This window comes from Pecten maximus, chromosome 5 (genome assembly GCF_902652985.1).
Source record: "Pecten maximus chromosome 5, xPecMax1.1, whole genome shotgun sequence".
Lineage (NCBI taxonomy): Eukaryota > Metazoa > Mollusca > Bivalvia > Pectinida > Pectinidae > Pecten > Pecten maximus.
The window spans coordinates 21,829,373-21,849,257 of record NC_047019.1 but is presented as its reverse complement, the minus strand read 5'-3'; the positions used below and the strand labels follow the sequence as shown (position 1 = coordinate 21,849,257).

The 19,885-nt window shown below is 35.6% G+C and overlaps 1 protein-coding gene across 1 annotated transcript in view; it reads right to left on the bottom strand.

The window, feature by feature from the left end:
* LOC117327504 (putative ferric-chelate reductase 1) overlaps positions 1-19,180 on the bottom strand; it is a 28,110-nt gene extending 8,930 nt beyond the window's left edge. Inside the window, exons 1-4 of the mRNA XM_033884531.1 lie at positions 19,035-19,180; positions 3,723-3,773; positions 394-597; positions 67-165 (exon numbers count right to left, since the gene is read on the bottom strand). Coding sequence (XP_033740422.1) covers positions 67-165; positions 394-597; positions 3,723-3,770 — 351 coding nt within the window. The 5' untranslated portion in view covers positions 3,771-3,773; positions 19,035-19,180. The remainder of the gene's footprint in view (positions 1-66; positions 166-393; positions 598-3,722; positions 3,774-19,034) is intronic.
* Positions 19,181-19,885: the final 705 nt, after the last annotated feature.

The window sequence follows — 19,885 nt, the reverse complement described above, 5'->3', positions numbered from 1 at the left end:
AAAGTTTGAGATAGGATAGAACTTATCTTTGCATGAATGTAGATTTATTTTTATATTAGTTCGTACCGATAAGGATGCGTAACTGAAGCCCATCGCATTTGTATGTCCCATCTCTATCGATGTGGCACCACCTTCCAGTCTGCACATCACAACACTGGAATCTGGCTGGAAGAAATTACACGACAACTGAACGTCATGTATTTGATAATATCTAAAATATTGTCTATAATACACAGATGATCAGATATAAAAAAAACTTCAGAGGAACATGTTAACGCATACAGATAATAGAATAGAAAGGCAGAACAATCATAACTGCATTTATTATGTAAAAAGTTTATGGTATTGACATTTCAGTCAATGTAAAAAAAACCAACACTATGTCCTTCTTACCATAGATACATCCTTTGAGAAGGCTAAAGCAACCCATGTGTTGTCACCAGCAGATATCTCAAATGTCATCACAAAGCGGAGGTAATCCCCAGCGTCCTCCCAGCTGACGAAGAAATCCGAGCATCCGTTGACGGGACATGACTCCGGGTAACATCCTTTAGTTGCCCCGCATCCTGAGTCGGGAAGAATGACTCCATCAGTCACCTGTTATGAAATAAATAATATGGAATAATAAGAACAATATCCTTCAAAAATCATCAATTTGGTTACGTTACGGGGTTAATGCAGTCTTTTCTTTATTTGACATTTGTTTTAGCCTTTTTATATCTTCCCTTCTAAAGTTGCCCACCATATGTGGCACCTAACGTCCTTAGAATGACGATATGGTTGCATTATATAATATGTTAAAGATACTTTCTATTAACTCGTTTCTTTTGCACAATATTAGTTTATCGCTATTTCAATTTGTTTTTGATTTTGATCTAGAAGCGATAAGATGCATATATAGAAAACAAAATCAATAATGTATGAAGCATGGACTGTAAGCAGAAAAACTAAAGTACCCTTTCTTAGTATCTGACAAAGTCAAGGTATCCGCTACACTCAATTAGATGAGTAAGGAAAAATAGTTTTGGAACAGATCGGCACATTTTACTATATGCGGTTAATACATAAAATAGAAACTGTATTATATTGATAACTTCAATGAAAGTAAAGGGGTACTAAAATACTTTGAAGAATGAATATATACATGATGTAAAACATATGATTCAGTATAAGTCAGAGCCCAATATCTTCCATGAGACAAATTACTTTTTTGTAATTCGTATTTTTTGTAAAAAAAAAAAAAAAATCTTTTTTTTACGTAAAGTTGACAGCCAATTTATTATATTAACAATGTATTTTCATATCGTCGCATGCAATCCAGATCAATAAAGGCAAAGTGTCTTGCCGCAGGATATAACCACGACAGCTCGGTCCGTTTCGAGGATTTCCGAGAATCACAAATCCAAACGAGTTTGGAACATCGAACCACCTCGGGTGTTCACGTGAGGTTAGACGACCGGTGCTCTAACCGACTAGGCTATTGTGGCCTCTCTATAAGAACACAGATATCATATAAGAAGACAAGGATAATTAAACAAGATGTTAAGTGATGTGATAATCATAGGCAGATGAGGAGCATCTGTCTGAATGTAGGTTGGGAACCCTTTCCCCTCCGTATTAAAAGAAAGACAGGAACTTTTTTTATTTTATTTTATTAAAATGTTCCTCTGTATAATACTGATTCTTGGATATAGAATATGTTCATGTTTACGATGCTGATTCTGAGCACAAGTTCTCAATGGTTTCGAAGACACTTGTGCATGACATAAAAAATAGAAATAAAAAATAATGATAAATAAATAAACAAATAAACAGGCGTTCTAACATAGTGTTGTCCTGAATTTTATTGATATCACGAATTTGGACACAAGAAACTGTTAATGATTATCACAAGTAATTTTGTTTGCAAAGTGAATAAAGCGATAGTGTGTAGTAATTACTAACAGTTATATACACGCATACTTCCAGGATGATCACACTCTAAGATACATTTACTCATACATATATACACGTACTTCATGGCAATTTATCTGTATACATTTCCAAAATACTTACAGGAAATATCTATACTGAGATTGTAAAGTCATGTCAAAACAAATTATAATTATCATGATTTGACCCTGAACATAGCTGTTCACTTCAAGTACATATGTATCTCATGCATCGTGTATAATGACCATCCACTTGGGCATCGGATCAACCTCCAAACAGGATACAACTTTATATATGATCGGGGCATGAGTCCGTTGTGGTTTCATTACTCATTATGAGTTAACAGTATCAACAGGAACTTATTAATTAATACTGGAGGTCATAACGGTCAATTCGTCATACCGGAAGAATCTTTCAAATGCAGTTTAAAGTGTTATTTACTTGTATGAATTTTAACACCATCATTTAAACCTATTTGATTGATTGACTAATATGTTTCTCTATGTTTTGATAGGTTAAGGAAACAAAATATCAGACAAAACAAGAGAAAAATGTACATGTCCGAATGGTTGCACAACATAGATAATGTAAAGTTAAGTATCGCCCTCTGTTGCTGGGTCTTCTTGTTACTATTGGTGATTCATAAAAGTTTTAACAATCAGGAATGCATGTCCCGCACACCAGAATTACTAAATATACACTTCTGAGCTGAAGGTCCGTTTCCTGTTGTTAAATTGTATCTTATATCCTGTTATTAAACGTCACCATTGTTCGTGTTCTTCAACTTACAAATTATTTAACGTGAATATATCTATAGCATTACATGAATTTATCTAGGTTCCCACAACACGTGTCGTCAAAAAGTCACTAGACCCTCTACAATTTCCTATAAGTATCCCACGGAATGTATTTAATAGTGTTTCAATTTCAACCAAACTATACGGGCTTTCAATATGTCAAATGGATAGGACATCAGACTTAGCCTATTTAAGACCTTTCCTAATTATTACAATAAAAATTTATATTGACATGTAATATTCTACATTCGTAACAACAATAACACGTTAAGGGAGAGAACTTCAATTTATTTAAGAATGTTAAAGAAATTCATTTTATCCATTCCCATCATACCATTGATGATATTTACTGTTGAGCTGCCACTCACAGATTATGTAAGAAACAGGTGTAAAATAATGTTAATATAAATCTTTCCTCTGTATTTTGCCTCAGTTAGAGTTGAATAGTGTTTGTTTATTTTATTAAAAATGACATTTCGGATTAGGTTAACGTATGATGACGGAAGACTTTAACACAAGCACAAATATCATATTATTTTATAAACGGTATTTTATTTGTACTGAAGTGTTAACGAAGGCATAGTTCTACAATCATAATCATGGTATATTATAAAAAAAAAAAAAAAAGGAAAGATTGGTACTGACAGACTTGAAACTTCATTCGAACCATTGCTTAGGAAATTACGTTTATTCCTAATATACAATTACTGTTCCGTTAGCCTTGTCATATTCCACAAAAAGATTAATATTGCACTGAACATATTGCCCACATTAAATAATGATTTGGTAAAAATATTATATTATTATCATCTCACACATTGTCAACGACGTTCTGATTATCTCGCTTTATTCTCCATCACAAAATTGATTTTCGACTAATTACAACCGAAAGCTATTTACAAAACCATTACCTGAAATAAAAGTGGGAACAGTGTAAATTGATGTCAGATTTATAAGATGTTTGTATATGATAATAGAAAAAAAAGGCCATACCTGTGATTGGGCAATTGTCAGGATCACAATTCGTACCGCCGTCCACATCGTCTGTGAAGTAGAAATAAGACAGAGGTTCTATAAAGCAACCCTTATATCAGTGTTCTGTACAGGTAAAACTTCAATGTCATGTTTCCGGCAGATATCTTGTGGATAAGTCAGTCCGATGTGACATTTCACATCATAATAATTTACTACAAAAAATCAATGTTTTCACAACGTACGAACAGCTGTTCGCGGATTTAAGCACCACGTATGGGTAAAAGAGTTGAAATCGTGTCTTCAGAGCTTTTTTATTTTATTTAAATGAAGTAAAAATGTAGTGTATTTGGTTACCTTTTCAGCTAGAAATCCTTCACAATTGAGTATATCTATGACCAAAACTGATGAGCTAATACTTTATACTATCATCAGTAAACAAATACGTCATCCGACCTAAAAAGTTCAATCTGGCTATGAGCAATCCCAAGTCATATACAAAAATTCCCAGAACATACCTAAGCTTTATCAAATGATGAAAATCGCCCAGTCATATAGAAATACATAATGGGTTTAAAATGCGCCCAGCGATCAATATCAAATATAAAGATACACAAGGAAATTAAAAGCTCCCTTATAAGATCTATGATCTACTGTGTACTAGGAAAAACACATAGTGTACGGGATCAACTTGTAAGCAGAAGTAATATATCGCCCACAAGATGTCCAGCTATCCCGAACATAAAACATCAAAGGGCCTTCAAATCTTGTATGAACATCTAGAAGAGCCGTAAGATCTCTTTCAGAGACCTAAAATGTACAGTGATATGAGTAAGCATGTAGTGAGTTGTCTTAGTTTTGCTTTAATAGTAAATAATTTTCTTTGTTACTAATGGACGGATGGACATACAGTAGGCACAAAATAGCAATACAGAATCTAAAAAAGGGAACAATTCCATAAAAAGTCTATCATTCTATTTTAGTCAGTATCTGTCTATTTTGTTTACAAATCTTGTATAAAAAAAATGAAAACAAAATCTCAAAACATATCCGGAAATGTTTTTTTTTACACTCTCCAATGCGTTCATTTCCTCTCTCTAGACATCTTTTTTATTTCTTTATCTTAAATAAAATTACCATGACGTCAAGTGAAATCATTATGCCGGTAAATGATATCATATGAAGTGATATGAAAAAACGCAATCAGATCAATAAATACATAGTTAGGAATGTAATAAGTTTGTACGTGAATAACAAAACAGCGAATAAGATCGATTTAATAACCTGTTCTCCATTATATTATAACACAGAATAAGTCGATATGATACTCTCTAAACCATAACATACAACAGAATCTGTCTCCAAACCATAATAACATGCCACAGAATGTGGTCATATAAGCCTATAAATCACATAACCAAAATTTGGAATGCGGTCTTATAACCTCCATAATGACATACCAAAGAAGGCGGTCTGATAGCCTCTAAACCATGATAACATATCACTGAATGCAGTATAAAAGCCTCTAAACCATGATAGCATACCACAAAATGCGGTCGAATAGCTTTTAAACCATATTATCATCATTTGCAATGCGGTCTTATAGCTGCTATGCCATAATGACATACCAAAGAAGGCGGTCTGATAGCCTCTAAACCATAATTATATAGCAAAGGATACGGTCTGATAACCTCTAAACAACAATTACATATCACATAATGCCGTCTGATAGCCTCTAAACCTTAATTGCATATCACAGAATGCGGTATGATAGCCTCTAAACAATATTACCATAATATAGAATACGGTCGATTCGACCGTGACATACACAACCACTAGAACTTTACACAGAATACTCTCGATTTGATAGTAAATTGTATTTATACCATCAGAACGTAACACAGAATACTCTCGATTTGATAGTATATATACCATCAGAACGTAACACAGAATACTCTCGATTTGATAGTATCTATACCATCAGAACTTTACATAGAATATTCCCGATTTGATAGTATCTATACCATCAGAACATAACACAGAATACTCTCGATTTGATAGTATATATACCATCAGAACGTAACACAGAATACTCTCGATTTGATAGTATATATTCTCGATTTGATAGTATATATACCATCAGAACATACCAAAAATAGGTCGGTGTATTTGGTTTCAGGTTCTGCACGGTGTATCGATTGACATGGTCAGTAATTAGAATATATATATATATAAGATATAGAGAATGCGTGTAGTCATACAGAATAGGGAGGGGAGATATATCACATACCACAGCTGGTCAACAGCCTATAAATCCATCATCAATTTATCACAATGCATCGTGTCTGTTTTATTGCCAGTAGTTAACAACAATCTTGGCTCTATCACAAATTTCATGGCTTATATTTGAATAACTTGACATGAAGATTATAAATGCAATAAACAAGGAATTATGAACTATTGACCCTACGTACACATATTACAATTCAGTTTATTACATAATGCGTTTGATCTTCCGTAACTATACGCATCAGCTATATTTTGAACTATTGCACAGCTAAATTGACTATTACACGGTCACGTGCGAAAACTATTGAACTCCTGTGACGCCTTGAAATTTGGTCACGTGCGAACTATTGATCACCTGTTGCGTTTCTGAATCTACACTTTCAAGCGTCTAAGTCACTCTGATTTCAATACTGCAAGACGACAGTCATGGCGAATTCTAGGCCATCTAAGTATGTTTTAGTGATTATGTAATAAAACAAGTATATCATCAGTGTCTGTGCAATAGTCCAGAATATTTGACCCTCGACTGGTAATCGACCGATGTATAATATGAACCACACTACTTAAAGGAGTCATATGAATACTGAAAATGAAATTCAGCCACGTCTTAAAATATCTATACAGCAATGAAATAAATGTTTTAAACAGTAATTACATCATTGAAAATATATCCCAGGAAGGAATTGTATTATATCGCATAGACATTACTCTATTTGTCTATGCTCATGTTGTATTAGTGGTTCATTTTTTATGTAAATATTTATCTTCATCATCAATATTTAGGTTCAATAAGCAGTTTGTTAAATTCGTTTTAACTATATTTATTTCTTAATCCATACACTTCTGTACAGTTACGTCAATCAGTTATCATTCCAGCTGTATATTGCAAAGTTGAGTTTTGTTATTGGATATATTTGTAAGTAAATATTACATATGGTAAGATTTTCCACAATTCTCAATGAGTAATAAACCAAGTGTTTCTATTTTCAGAAACACCCCGGCCTAGTATTGCGTGACGTCACAATGCCCCAATGTAAATTGCCGTTATCAAGATAAATGTAATGCAATTGCGACCTATTGTAAGCAAATTGCATATCCAATATGAAAATTAATGAGCATAGCCCCGATTAATATTTTTTTCCACTAGGTAGGTATGACACCATACTGACCTAGCCAAATGTTCCTATTTGACAAATACGGGAGGGGATTGCAGCAACATGTAACAACATAGGACATAAATCTAGTTAGTGTGCAAGTATATCGGATATCGTAATACAGAGTACAGGTAGATATGTACCAGCCGGTCAAAATAGAGAATACAAGTGATATATCCGTCCCACAGGGTCAAAATATAGAATACAAGTCATATATTCGTCCCACAGGGTCAACATAGAGAATACAAGTGATATATCCGTCCCACAGGGTCAAAATAGAGAATAAAGATGATATGTACGTCCCACAGGGTCAAAATAGAGAATGCAATCGTAATACAGATAACTGAGATGTAAATGTAACAATGGGTCAAAATAGAGAATGAAAGTACAGATCGTATAGGGAAATATCACAGCCAATAAAAACCAGCAAAGAACACCAACATCACACGAAGCCACAATAAAAATTCAAAATCGATAAAGAGGAAAAATCAATTAAAAAGATACAAATTTGCATGGAGACTCATGAAAAAGTACAACGAGAATAAGACCAGGGACTCCGACATGGTCAGCGTCTTCTTCTTCATCGACGTCAACCGACATACAAATCTAGGTCAAATCTAGGGTTAAGTCAAAATCACAAATGAGAGCTAGGGAGGTGAAAACAAACCACTAAGAATATCAACAAGTATCAAACATGTCTGACTTCATATCGCACAAGGAAATACAATACTTCAAAATGAGATCATGATGTCGGCCATTTCTCCGTCGGTATTCGACATCTGTCACGGAAATCGTAATAATAGGAACGAGCCAATGAATATCGAATCAACTTGGACATAGTAGGATGCAGTGATGTCGTTGTGGTGTTGAAGGAAAAGTTAACAAATGTGAAATTGAAATCATCAATCGTATTACACAGCTTCGCTTTAAGCTGTCGCTGTTGGTTAAAAAAAGATGGGGGTAATCGGCTGTTATTGCAGAGTCTTCTGTGTCCTTGATTTCAAGTCCTGCACGTTGTATCGATCGACATGGTCAGTAAAGAATATATATAAAGATAAGAGAATGCATGTAGTCAAATACAGAATAGGGAGGGGAGATATAGCGCATACCAAAGCTGGTAAAAATCGGGAATGCATGTTTACATGCCGTGTGGATCATGGAGCGAGTGGTGAGAGTGTCAAAATAGAGACTTCACGTAATACAGAGTTAGGGGATATCACAGCCGGTCGAAATAGATAATCTATAATTATGTCTAACTCAATGCGCCAGAATGAGGTACTTATTTACAATGTATTGTCGATAACAGACTTTAACCTCAGCGTACCAGGTAATTGTATGTGATAGGTTTTCAGATGATGCTATGTATCAGGGTGACAGTATTATAGAACACGTCCCAAGTACACATCTGCATACACAGTTATGGCAGATATCCAGGTTGGATGCAATTGGAACTGAATCGTTAATTTATTTTGTAAAACTTTGAGAAAGCAAATAAATACTATCCATGAACCTCATTTACATTTTATAATCTGCTATAGTATTTTCACATCGAAAAAATAAAATGTAAAATATATGTTTGGTTGCCTTTCATTAAGGGGACTATATGGTTAGAAAATACTAGTGATAAAAAACGTTATTTTTTCTATGAGTATGTTACAAAACTAACACTTTCTGTTAATTACAAAAATTAAAAGTCACTGCAACCATGATTTCATATTTTGTGCAGGACTACAATTCACTGAATTCTCTAGTTGGTATACTTTGCAGTTGTTAGAAAAAATGATCTTTTACTTGTGGTATGTTGTGTACTAATCCTTTGTACTTTCAAGAATGAAGATTAATATTTGTTTCTCTTTTTTGTCAGCTTAACCATGTCAGTGGAAATGTGGATGAGGATGACCTCAACTGTGATGATGAGAATTATGATCCTCAGAAAAAGACCTGAGGTGATCATATTTTGACAAAGCATCATCATCATCAACCCAAACTAAATAAGAATGTCATTATATACATACTTATCGCAAAGACTGAGACAAACGTTTTTGTCATACATTTGTTAAACATACAAGAGTAATATCAGTTAATCAATCATGGTTGCCTTGAAACTGATGGAATGTCCAAAGTCTTCAGGGAGGACCTGTCTCTAATTTTCTACATAGCACAGCTTGGGAAATTGCTGTAAAACCAGGAGAGCAACAGTATGTTTGGATATGTTAATCCTCTATCACATACTGTGCATGGTATACCATGTCTCTCAGACTACTACATGCTCTACCTTGTCCCCTTCCCCGAGCTCTGAGAAGCTGGCGGTGGTGTCTATTGTATAATATATGATAAGCGAACAATTTGGTGATGATCTGCATTAAAACCGAAGCTATTAAAATTGTCTTGGATCACTGGAAAAGAAAACTTGATACATGACAGAAAAGGCGAAAGGTACTGGACCAGCTCATTACGTTTGGCGTTCATTCTTTTTAACAGGTTCTATAAGTACCTGGGAGGTATAGAGTTAGTCTAACTCTTGTGTGAGTCACACTGTTTATTAATTGCATGTGTCTATATCAAATATATTGATGCCAGCTGAATGGAAGCCGATATCTATTTAAACAGAGAAGGTATCAATTCCTGTGCATATCGGCAAAGAATACAGTAACATTCCAGTTAAACATCTGAAAGAGACAGAGAAACAGTAAGTTGATGTTTAGATTGAAATTACCCCCTTAGGGCCCTACTAGTTTAGCGTCAGCGATAAACAAAGTTGATTATCACACGACAAAGCCACAACAAAACGAATTACTAAGTTAAGTTGTTAAACCTTATATATCATAACACTAAAGAATCATTTACTGCAAACAAAATTAACAGAAAGACGCAAAAGTAAGTGCCATGTCTTAGACGTGTGTTTATTTACACTTGCCTCGTGATCCATTTTTTCTTTGCGACAGAAGTTAATGACTTCGTCACGTGACGGACCATGTGACCTATTCGGCTTTCCTCGTAATGAATCGAGCGTGCTACTGTTTACAAATAAACAATGTTCCGACCCCGAAAATATGTAAAAAAAAAAAATCAAAGTTGACGGTGTAGGTGCGTGTATTGCTTAATTATTAATATATCTTATTATTCATAGGCCGAATTCTACAAATCCTGAGGTTGAACTCTAAGGTAATAGTCCCTTTAATGTAAACATAAAGATTTCCCGAGGGGAATGTTGTATGTCCTTGAACAAATATGATCTGAAGTGAAGGCAGACGTTTTTGATAAATGCAAGTAAGCCTAAAGATAGCAAACGTATTTCTAGAAACGTGTTACTGACTTTAAAGGATTAAATCAAAATTATGTAATAAAGGTAACATACTAGAGACACTGTCCTTTACGGCTGACTTTGTATGGTAGCTTTAATGAAATATATTTATTCCTGATGGCCAGACAAATGAGATTTAAATGATTCAATGTAGCTGCTATTGGTGAAGTGATCTGAAGAACCATGATCATCACTAAATGACGTCGTTTTGTCTGAGGTATCTACATTCAGTGTATATTTGGCGTCTCTAATCCTCGTGCTACTGAATTGAAAATAGCACAGCTGATCAATGTAACTAGCAACAATGTATGTAGTTTTGTTGTATACAAGGTGAATATCATAACGGTAGAATATTTCAATCTGTTGAAAATAAATTGATGATTTCGTGTTTGATTCCAGGAACGATATTTATGCCGGGAACTTTTGCTTGTACTAGTAACACTAGAAAACAGGTCACAGTGATAGCGCGAAATTTGACTTTGGAATGTGATAACACTGTTAAATGATGAATAAAAGAAAAACGGACATATATGTATTAAACTGCCTTGTTTGGAAAGGTATTGTTATACAATTCTCACAGGAGTACAGATAAGTGTCTTATAAAACTGTGAGAGTTATTTTTGTTGTACAATTCTCACAGGAGTACAGATAAGTGTCTTATAAAACTGTGAGAGTTTTTGTTATACAATTCTTACAGGAGTACAGATAAGTGTCTTATAAAACTGTGAGAGTTTTTGTTATACAATTCTTACAGGAGTACAGATAAGTGTCTTATAAAACTGTGAGAGTTATTTTTGTTATACAATTCTCACAGGAGTACAGATAAGTGTCTTATAAAACTGTGAGAGTTTTTGTTATACAATTCTCACAGGAGTACAGATAAGTGTCTTATAAAACTGTGAGAGTTTTTGTTATACAATTCTTACAGGAGTACAGATAAGTGTCTTATAAAACTGTGAGAGTTTTTGTTATACAATTCTTACAGGAGTACAGATAAGTGTCTTATAAAACTGTGAGAGTTATTTTTGTTATACAATTCTCACAGGAGTACAGATAAGTGTCTTATAAAACTGTGAGAGTTTTTGTTATACAATTCTTACAGGAGTACAGATAAGTGTCTTATAAAACTGTGAGAGTTATTTTTGTTATACAATTCTCACAGGAGTACAGATAAGTGTCTTATAAAACTGTGAGAGTTATTTTTGTTATACAATTCTCACAGGAGTACAGATAAGTGTCTTATACAACTGTGAGAGTTATTTTTGTTGTACAATTCTCACAGGAGTACAGATAAGTGTCTTATAAAACTGTGAGAGTTTTTGTTATACAATTCTTACAGGAGTACAGATAAGTGTCTTATAAAACTGTGAGAGTTATTTTTGTTGTACAATTCTCACAGGAGTACAGATAAGTGTCTTATACAACTGTGAGAGTTATTTTTGTTGTACAATTCTCACAGGAGTACAGATAAGTGTCTTATAAAACTGTGAGAGTTATTTTTGTTGTACAATTCTCACAGGAGTACAGATAAGTGTCTTATACAACTGTGAGAGTTATTTTTGTTATACAATTCTCACAGGAGTACAGATAAGTGTCTTATAAAACTGTGAGAGTTATTTTTGTTATACAATTCTCACAGGAGTACAGATAAGTGTCTTATAAAACTGTGAGAGTTATTTTTGTTATACAATTCTTACAGGAGTACAGATAAGTGTCTTATAAAACTGTGAGAGTTATTTTTGTTGTACAATTCTCACAGGAGTACAGATAAGTGTCTTATACAACTGTGAGAGTTATTTTTGTTGTACAATTCTCACAGGAGTACAGATAAGTGTCTTATAAAACTGTGAGAGTTATTTTTGTTGTACAATTCTCACAGGAGTACAGATAAGTGTCTTATAAAACTGTGAGAGTTATTTTTGTTGTACAATTCTCACAGGAGTACAGATAAGTGTCTTATAAAACTGTGAGAGTTATTTTTGTTGTACAATTCTCACAGGAGTACAGATAAGTGTCTTATAAAACTGTGAGAGTTATTTTTGTTATACAATTCTCACAGGAGTACAGATAAGTGTCTTATACAACTGTGAGAGTTATTTTTGTTGTACAATTCTCACAGGAGTACAGATAAGTGTCTTATAAAACTGTGAGAGTTATTTTTGTTGTACAATTCTCACAGGAGTACAGATAAGTGTCTTATAAAACTGTGAGAGTTATTTGACATAACGTTCCACGAAGGCAGGTTATTACTTAATTAACCTTCTGGCAAATAATGCTTTTAAAACTACAGAAAAGAGATTAATAGGATAACAAAAAACAAAACGTGCAGGCAGGACTAAACTGTTAATGGCAGTTAATACATGTATGTAAACAAGTTGATACCCTAAAAAGATACACATTTACCAGATACTGAGTTTGGAGACATCGTTATATTGTACGCAGAGACCATACTTTTGATTTGAGAGGCGTGTTATGCGTAATGTCAATTTAATACAGTTTAATTAATAATATATAATTAAACAAACTTATTTTGGATTTTCGATCAATAGATTTGAGTAAAGGGCGAGTGTAAAGAGTGAAATAATGACCCGGATATCAAAGGTTAATTTAATGGCTGTTCAGTTATCTCTCAATTATAGATGGTCTTGCCATTAGTCGGTGCAGGGGGATATAAATTTTATAGCTGTCAGGGCACCGGTCTCGGTGGCCGTCTGTATATGTCAGATAAGGTTAACTGATGACCCCTCCGGGGTAAGGGAGGCACAACTTAGCCTCATGCCTATTGCATCTGATAATTGTTTAATTAATCCCGTAGCACTTGACACGCACTTTTGATGTAAAGGTATATCGGGAGTATCCTGCATGAAGCTGATCAGTTCTCAGTAGACCCCGTAGCACTTGACACGTTCATGAGCAGCACTCTTATAACAACCGGTTTTTAGTATTAATTGTTAAACTGTGTCATACTGGAAATATTGTTAAACTGTGTTATTTTAGAGACAGTGTAAAACTGTGTTATATTGGACATATTGTTAAACTGTGTTATATTGGAAATATTGTGTTAATTCGGGATATCTTCCGTCAGCGTGGTATTGGAACATTGTATCAGTGCTAAGTACGGCTAGTGGGAACATTGTATTACTAAATTGAACAAATTATGCCAGTGTATAACAAATCGTCAGCCAAGAAGAGGCCTGCAGGGACTCCCTCTAGAGCGTTGGGTCGGAGAAAGAGAAGGAGGCCAGCACGTCTCCAGACGGAAGGAAACACAGAGCCGGAGCCGGAACCTCAGCAGGAGACAGGGCTGGAGCCGGACCCAGAGTCGGACAATGTCCCGGGGGAACAGGCACGAGCGCCCGTTGAGACTGGTAGGCCACCAATTGATTTAAATCCGGTGAATATTAGGCGGCAAAATGACTTGTCTAACGTTTGGAGGGTGGCTTTGGGTGAAAATAATGTTGGTAAGGTATACCTACATGTAGCAGGCCTATTTTACCACTACGTGGAGGGTTGACAGGTAGTTTATGTCAGGGGGGTTTTTCACCTTTTGATTCTTCGCTACCGGATTTAATCAACTGTGTTGATGACAACGTAGCGGCTCATGTACCATTACAATTACGTCAGAAAATATGGGCAAATCAATACGTTAATTTAGCGTTGTTGCTAAAAGGTAGCGCGGAACTCCATGATTTTTATGCGGGGAGTAATCTATGTATTAATGAACAGGGCGTTCTGGAATCAAGGCCTAGAGTTCTCAAGGATAGGATCCCGAGCATAGAGAAATGGTCAGATGCCTTCCTGATTTACATGCACATTTATGTGCGGAAATTTACTGAAAAAACTCTAGAACTTATCCAATACATGATAATTATTAGGGACGCAGCCAGTAGGTGCCAGGGGGTGGGTTGGAGGATCTATGACGAGCAATTTAGGCTACGTCAGGCGATCTGCCCTCAATCATGGGCTAAACTGAATTCAGACCTGTGGTTAAGGTTGATGTCAGTACCACGTAATATGGGTGGTTCGAATGCTAACACATACGCAAGTAGCGCTGCTGGTTCAAATTATCAGAATATCAGAACAGGTGTGTGCAACGCATACAATGACGTAGGGAAATGTAAATACAATCCATGCCGTTTTAAGCATGTTTGTAGGAAATGTAATGGTGGACACTCACAAATGAATTGTAATTCCTTTCGTGCCAAACAGGAATCACAACAGTTGGGTACCCAAAGAAATAACAGAAAGGGGAAAACACAGCTTGGGGGCCACGCCAATACAAGCTGATGTGTTAGAAGCTTTACTTAGGGATAATTCGAACAGAGTTTTAGCGTCAGAGTTAGTAAACGGTTTCAAACATGGCTTCCCACTACATTATACCGGCCCTCGAGAAACAACACATGCAAATAATTTAAAGTATATTCGCGAAAATAATCATGCTGCTAGGGAGAAAAGTAGGAAAGAGATCGAGTTAGGAAGAATAGAAGGTCCATTTAAAGTACAACCTTTGCCTAATTTGAGAATTTCACCATTGGGCTTAGTTCCTAAGAAAACCACCGGGCAATTTAGGCTAATTCATCACTTGTCGTACCCTCAAAATGCTTCTGTTAATGACTTCATTGATCCAAAATTATGCTCAGTGTCGTACACAAAATTTGATGAAGCAGTTAGAATGGTCCAAAGGCTTGGAAGGGGGGCGTTATTAGCTAAGGCAGATATCAAAGCTGCATTTAGGATAATCCCAGTGTGGCCTGGTGACTTTGATCTGTTAGGCTTTAAGCTTGACAGTATGTATTTTTTTTGACAAATGTTTACCAATGGGTTGTTCTATCTCCTGTTCTATTTTTGAGAAGTTTTCCACAGTCATAGAGGAAAACGTACGTGCGTAAGCGATTGGACAAGGGGGAGTTACTGCATTATTTAGATGATTTTTTATTTGGAGGTGTAAACAACACGAACCATTGTTTCCTTGCTTTAAAAGAATTTGAGATTTTATGTAGTGAGTTGGGCGTTACTATAGCGCCGGAAAAAACGGAAGGGCCTTGTACTGTTCTATGTTTTCTTGGATTAGAGAACGATACAATAAATATGTGTATCCGGGTTCCCATGGCAAAGGTGCAAGATATAATCCAGAAAATTAACACTTCGCTCAATAAAGGTCGCACGACATTAAAACAAATGCAGTCCCTGTTAGGAGCTTTAAATTTTGCTTGTAGAGCTATCCCACCAGCGAGAACTTTTTGTAGGCGCCTTATTAACGCTACCATGGGGACAACCAAACCTTATCATCATATAAGGATCACACATGCACTACGACAAGATCTAAAACTATTAGTATAAAAAAAAAAAAAAAAACATCATTCTTTTAATGGCGTGTCTGTGTTTTGTGATCAATTTGGATCACCAATTCAGATTTACAGTTATTTACTGATAGCTCGACCAGGAAGGGTATTGGATTGGGTGCATATTTTGAAGGACGGTGGGCATTTGGCACATGGCCCGAATCCTGGTTTCAAGCAGGCTACACTGATGACATAACGGTATTGGAGTTTTTCCCAATTCTAGTTGCAGTGTACATTTGGGGGGATAGACTTAAGAACAAGAAAGTACTATTCCGGTGCGACAATCAATCTGTTGTTGCAATTCTCAATTCCATGACAACCAAATCCGTTACTGTCCTGATATTGCTTAAATATATATATTTAGAGCAGTGTTTTACTTAGCATTTTTTGGTCTATTCCGGGTTGGGGAGCTTGTGTATACATCTGCGAAATTGGCACATAGACCTTTGTTAAGGTCTGATATTCAAATAAATAAAGATCTTACAGAGATGGTCATTATATTAAGGCAATCAAAGACAGACCAGCTTGCTAAAGAATTTACTGTCGTAATCCCATGTATCCCTGAAAATGTCGTCTGCCCTATTAAAAACTTGCATGCCTTCCTTCAAGTACGAACTTGCTGCTCGGGATATCTATTTTTACATTTAAACGGTACACCTCTAAATGGATATCAGTTTGGTGAGGTGCTGAAAAAATGCATTGTTTCGTTAGGCCTTCATTTAGAATTGGCGGGGCAACAACGCTAGCAATGAAAGGCGTGCCTTACGATAAAATCAGACAACAGACAACTAGGCCGGTGGCAGTCATCGGCCTACAAAACCTACATCCGCTTTTGATTGATATATGAATACATGTTAGAGAGATGCCCCCCCCCCCCCCCCCCCCCCCCCCCCCCCCCCCCCCTTTGCATATAAGGCTAGTAATCGGCCGGCGCAAGTTCTTTCAGTGTGTCCTAGGCTCGGTTATAACCGGAACAAGGACGTTAAGCCCCATCAATCAATCAATCAATCAGTTCTTTCAGACGTATGGATAGTTGGTTCATCGATAATATACTGGGCACAACGGATGTCTGTGAAGCTGCTGGACAGCCATTTGAAGCTAAGACACAGAGGCGTTTTGGTGTGATGGTCGGGGCACAGGGGAATGTCTTGGTTTCAGCTATTTGATGTTATTACGGACCAGCTGTCACTAAGGCCTCCACCAGATTTTCTAATACTTCATACTGGAGGTAATGACCTGGTGTCCGTCCCCACTGGCGACCTGTGTGCCCGTATTAGGCACGATGTCGAACTTATACACGAAATGTTGCCTGGGTGCACTATTATATGGTCTGATATTTTACCAAGGATTACCTATCGGGGTTGTGACAAAGTACAATCTATTGAAAGGAAAAGAAAGAGAATAAATAGGTCTGGCAGACTAGCAGAGTTAGATGTTGGGGGGGTAGGGTGATTAAGCACCCAGATATAAGTCACACGTGTAAAGGACTGTTTAGGCATGACACGGTTCATTCCTAAACACGTTGCAGGAAGCAATAGAATGTTTTGTAACATTAACTGATCATTGTGTTTATAATCAATGATACTGTATACAACCTCATGTGTTTTTGTATGGATTACGGAACTGTATAGACAGTTCCGAGTGGCAGGATATGGCGGGCAGGCATATAATTATAATTTTTTGTGTCATATTATTTAATTCTGGTGGTATTAATTATACTAGACTGTGCTCTGTTCGGCCAATAGTCTTGCTATGGTTTACCCTGGGGGACTAAATCTTGCTACGGAGGTATCCTAGGAGTTTCTGGCAGGACAGTGCTAAGTCTAAATATAATAATCCTGATCTTGTAATGCTTGCCACGTGATATCCTGGGAGCTAAAGGCAGGATTATGGTTTTCTCCAGGATGGAGATGTTGGTTCCTCTTGCGAGAGGTGGTTTCGGTTTTTTACAAGTGCAGGCAAAATCTGCTAGGTCAGAGGGCAAGGGGCTTTATGTCCGGGTACCTGCGGGTAGACATTTAGCATGGGTCCTTGCCTTTGCATGCACTTGTAATAATAAGTTTTGGCTGCGGCCATTGTCATACTAAATTCATAAATTGATAAGCCTGCTCGCCATATTCTGAGGTTGTATACGTTTTATATTAAATGAGACTGTGGTCATTTAAATCCAAATTCATTGTTTGTTTTTTGTTATAAAGAAGAAAAGTATACTAAAATAACTGTATTTTAATATTAACATTATATATAGCGATTTGACTTTCGTATTTATCAAACAGTTATATAAAAGAAGATCCTCAATTTTCAAATGATTAATTGAACTTGCACCTAATGTAGTGTAGATATATAGATATCTAACAATGTCTTCTGAAATACCAACTTATTTCACGAGTGGTGCTAATTAGCCACACGAGTGAAATATATATTCGGTATTACAATTTTATAACAAAATATACTGGGTTAGCCTTGAATTTTCCGAACTGTCGTTTGTTAGCAGTGTTTTGATTGGTCAAATCAGAAAAAGTGATATTTCAAAAGAGCAGAAACATGCTATTTTTCACTAGTAATTTGTACAAGGAATAATTTTCGATATTTCAAGGGTAAAAATGTTATAAACATTTAATCTTACAACCAAGTAACGCAATTGACAACTTTAGTTGGCTGTTTTATGTTTAATGTTAAAAGTTCAACACCGTGTGTTATACTGTATGTTCATTTGTATGTGTTAACCGGTTTATCTGTGTTAAGCGGTATACAAGAAATTTTAATTATCAAAGTCATTATATTACCTGCACAAACATATATTACGTATGTAATTTTCCCATCCATCTGTCGTTTTACAACAATGTTTTAATACGTACATATAAAAAAACACACAAGCTTAATAAGAAATTTCAGTAAATAAAGAACAATAACCAATTTTGTTTCGTGTTTAGGATACATCATACGATAAGAGCATTGGTGAACATAAATATATATCAATTATTACACGTGTTACATAACTCGGCCTGAGACTTGACATAACATATAAAGTTCAACGAGGAAATACATTGTTATACCTTCTTGAGTAAAGTAGTATAATTTAAATGTGTAAACGGCGAAACATCAAAATATAATCACATCAAGAATGAGGTTATCTTATGACGTCATCTTGTAAATCAATTTGACAGAAGATGGAAATATAATTGTCTAAAAAACCTCGCGAACATGAGCGATAATTTGGAACAAAGGAAATTGTTATATTTACCTTATTTTTGTAGTTTTATATCCTCCCCGCATACATACAACACCTACAGTCTACCAGTCTATAAATATGTATCAGATAATCAACCAGTCTATCCATTTAATCGGGACATTTCTCATAACAGGGCTGTACCCAGCTCAGTAACCAAGGTATGTACAGTGTTTACCTGGTAATGTTTGTCTCCGTTCAGCTTCGTCATTTCCATTTCAGCTATTCTTATATCTAACACATTACGGCCCCAATACAAGTTAAATTTATTGTTATCATGATTTAGGGTTAGCTGATGATAAGACAATAGCTCCATAAGTTAAAGGGAGTCGTACATTTTGTCGATCTTCAATATTATCTCCGAGATATATGGCAGACCTACTTTTACCAGTTTAGGGTGTAAATAAACCAGGAGTAGGGGCCCACGATTATTTATTATTTATTCATGTGTCAACATTTCCATGCTCCATAATACTATATATAACACATGTGGATCATGTTATTTCTGTATTGTATATTTCATATACAACTGCACGCAAGCATTATGACAGGGGGCATGTGTGATGAGTGTGTACATGAAATGTGTTTATGTTGATGTATATAACTGAATGTGTGAAGGTGTCAGACGCGTGTTTATGCGCTAATGTTTGTTGGCCGTTGTTGTTATTACACATATGTCTCATGTCAGAAACACACTTAATTATATAAGACTTATTGTTTATTTCTTCTATATTTTTCTCCTTTCTATTGATATTATGAAAATTGTTCCTCTTCCAGATTGTTCCGTAAAATTAGGACTTGGAATATGGATATGTATTTTTGAGATCACATCATACTTATTGACGTAACAAAAACAATTAGTTTGT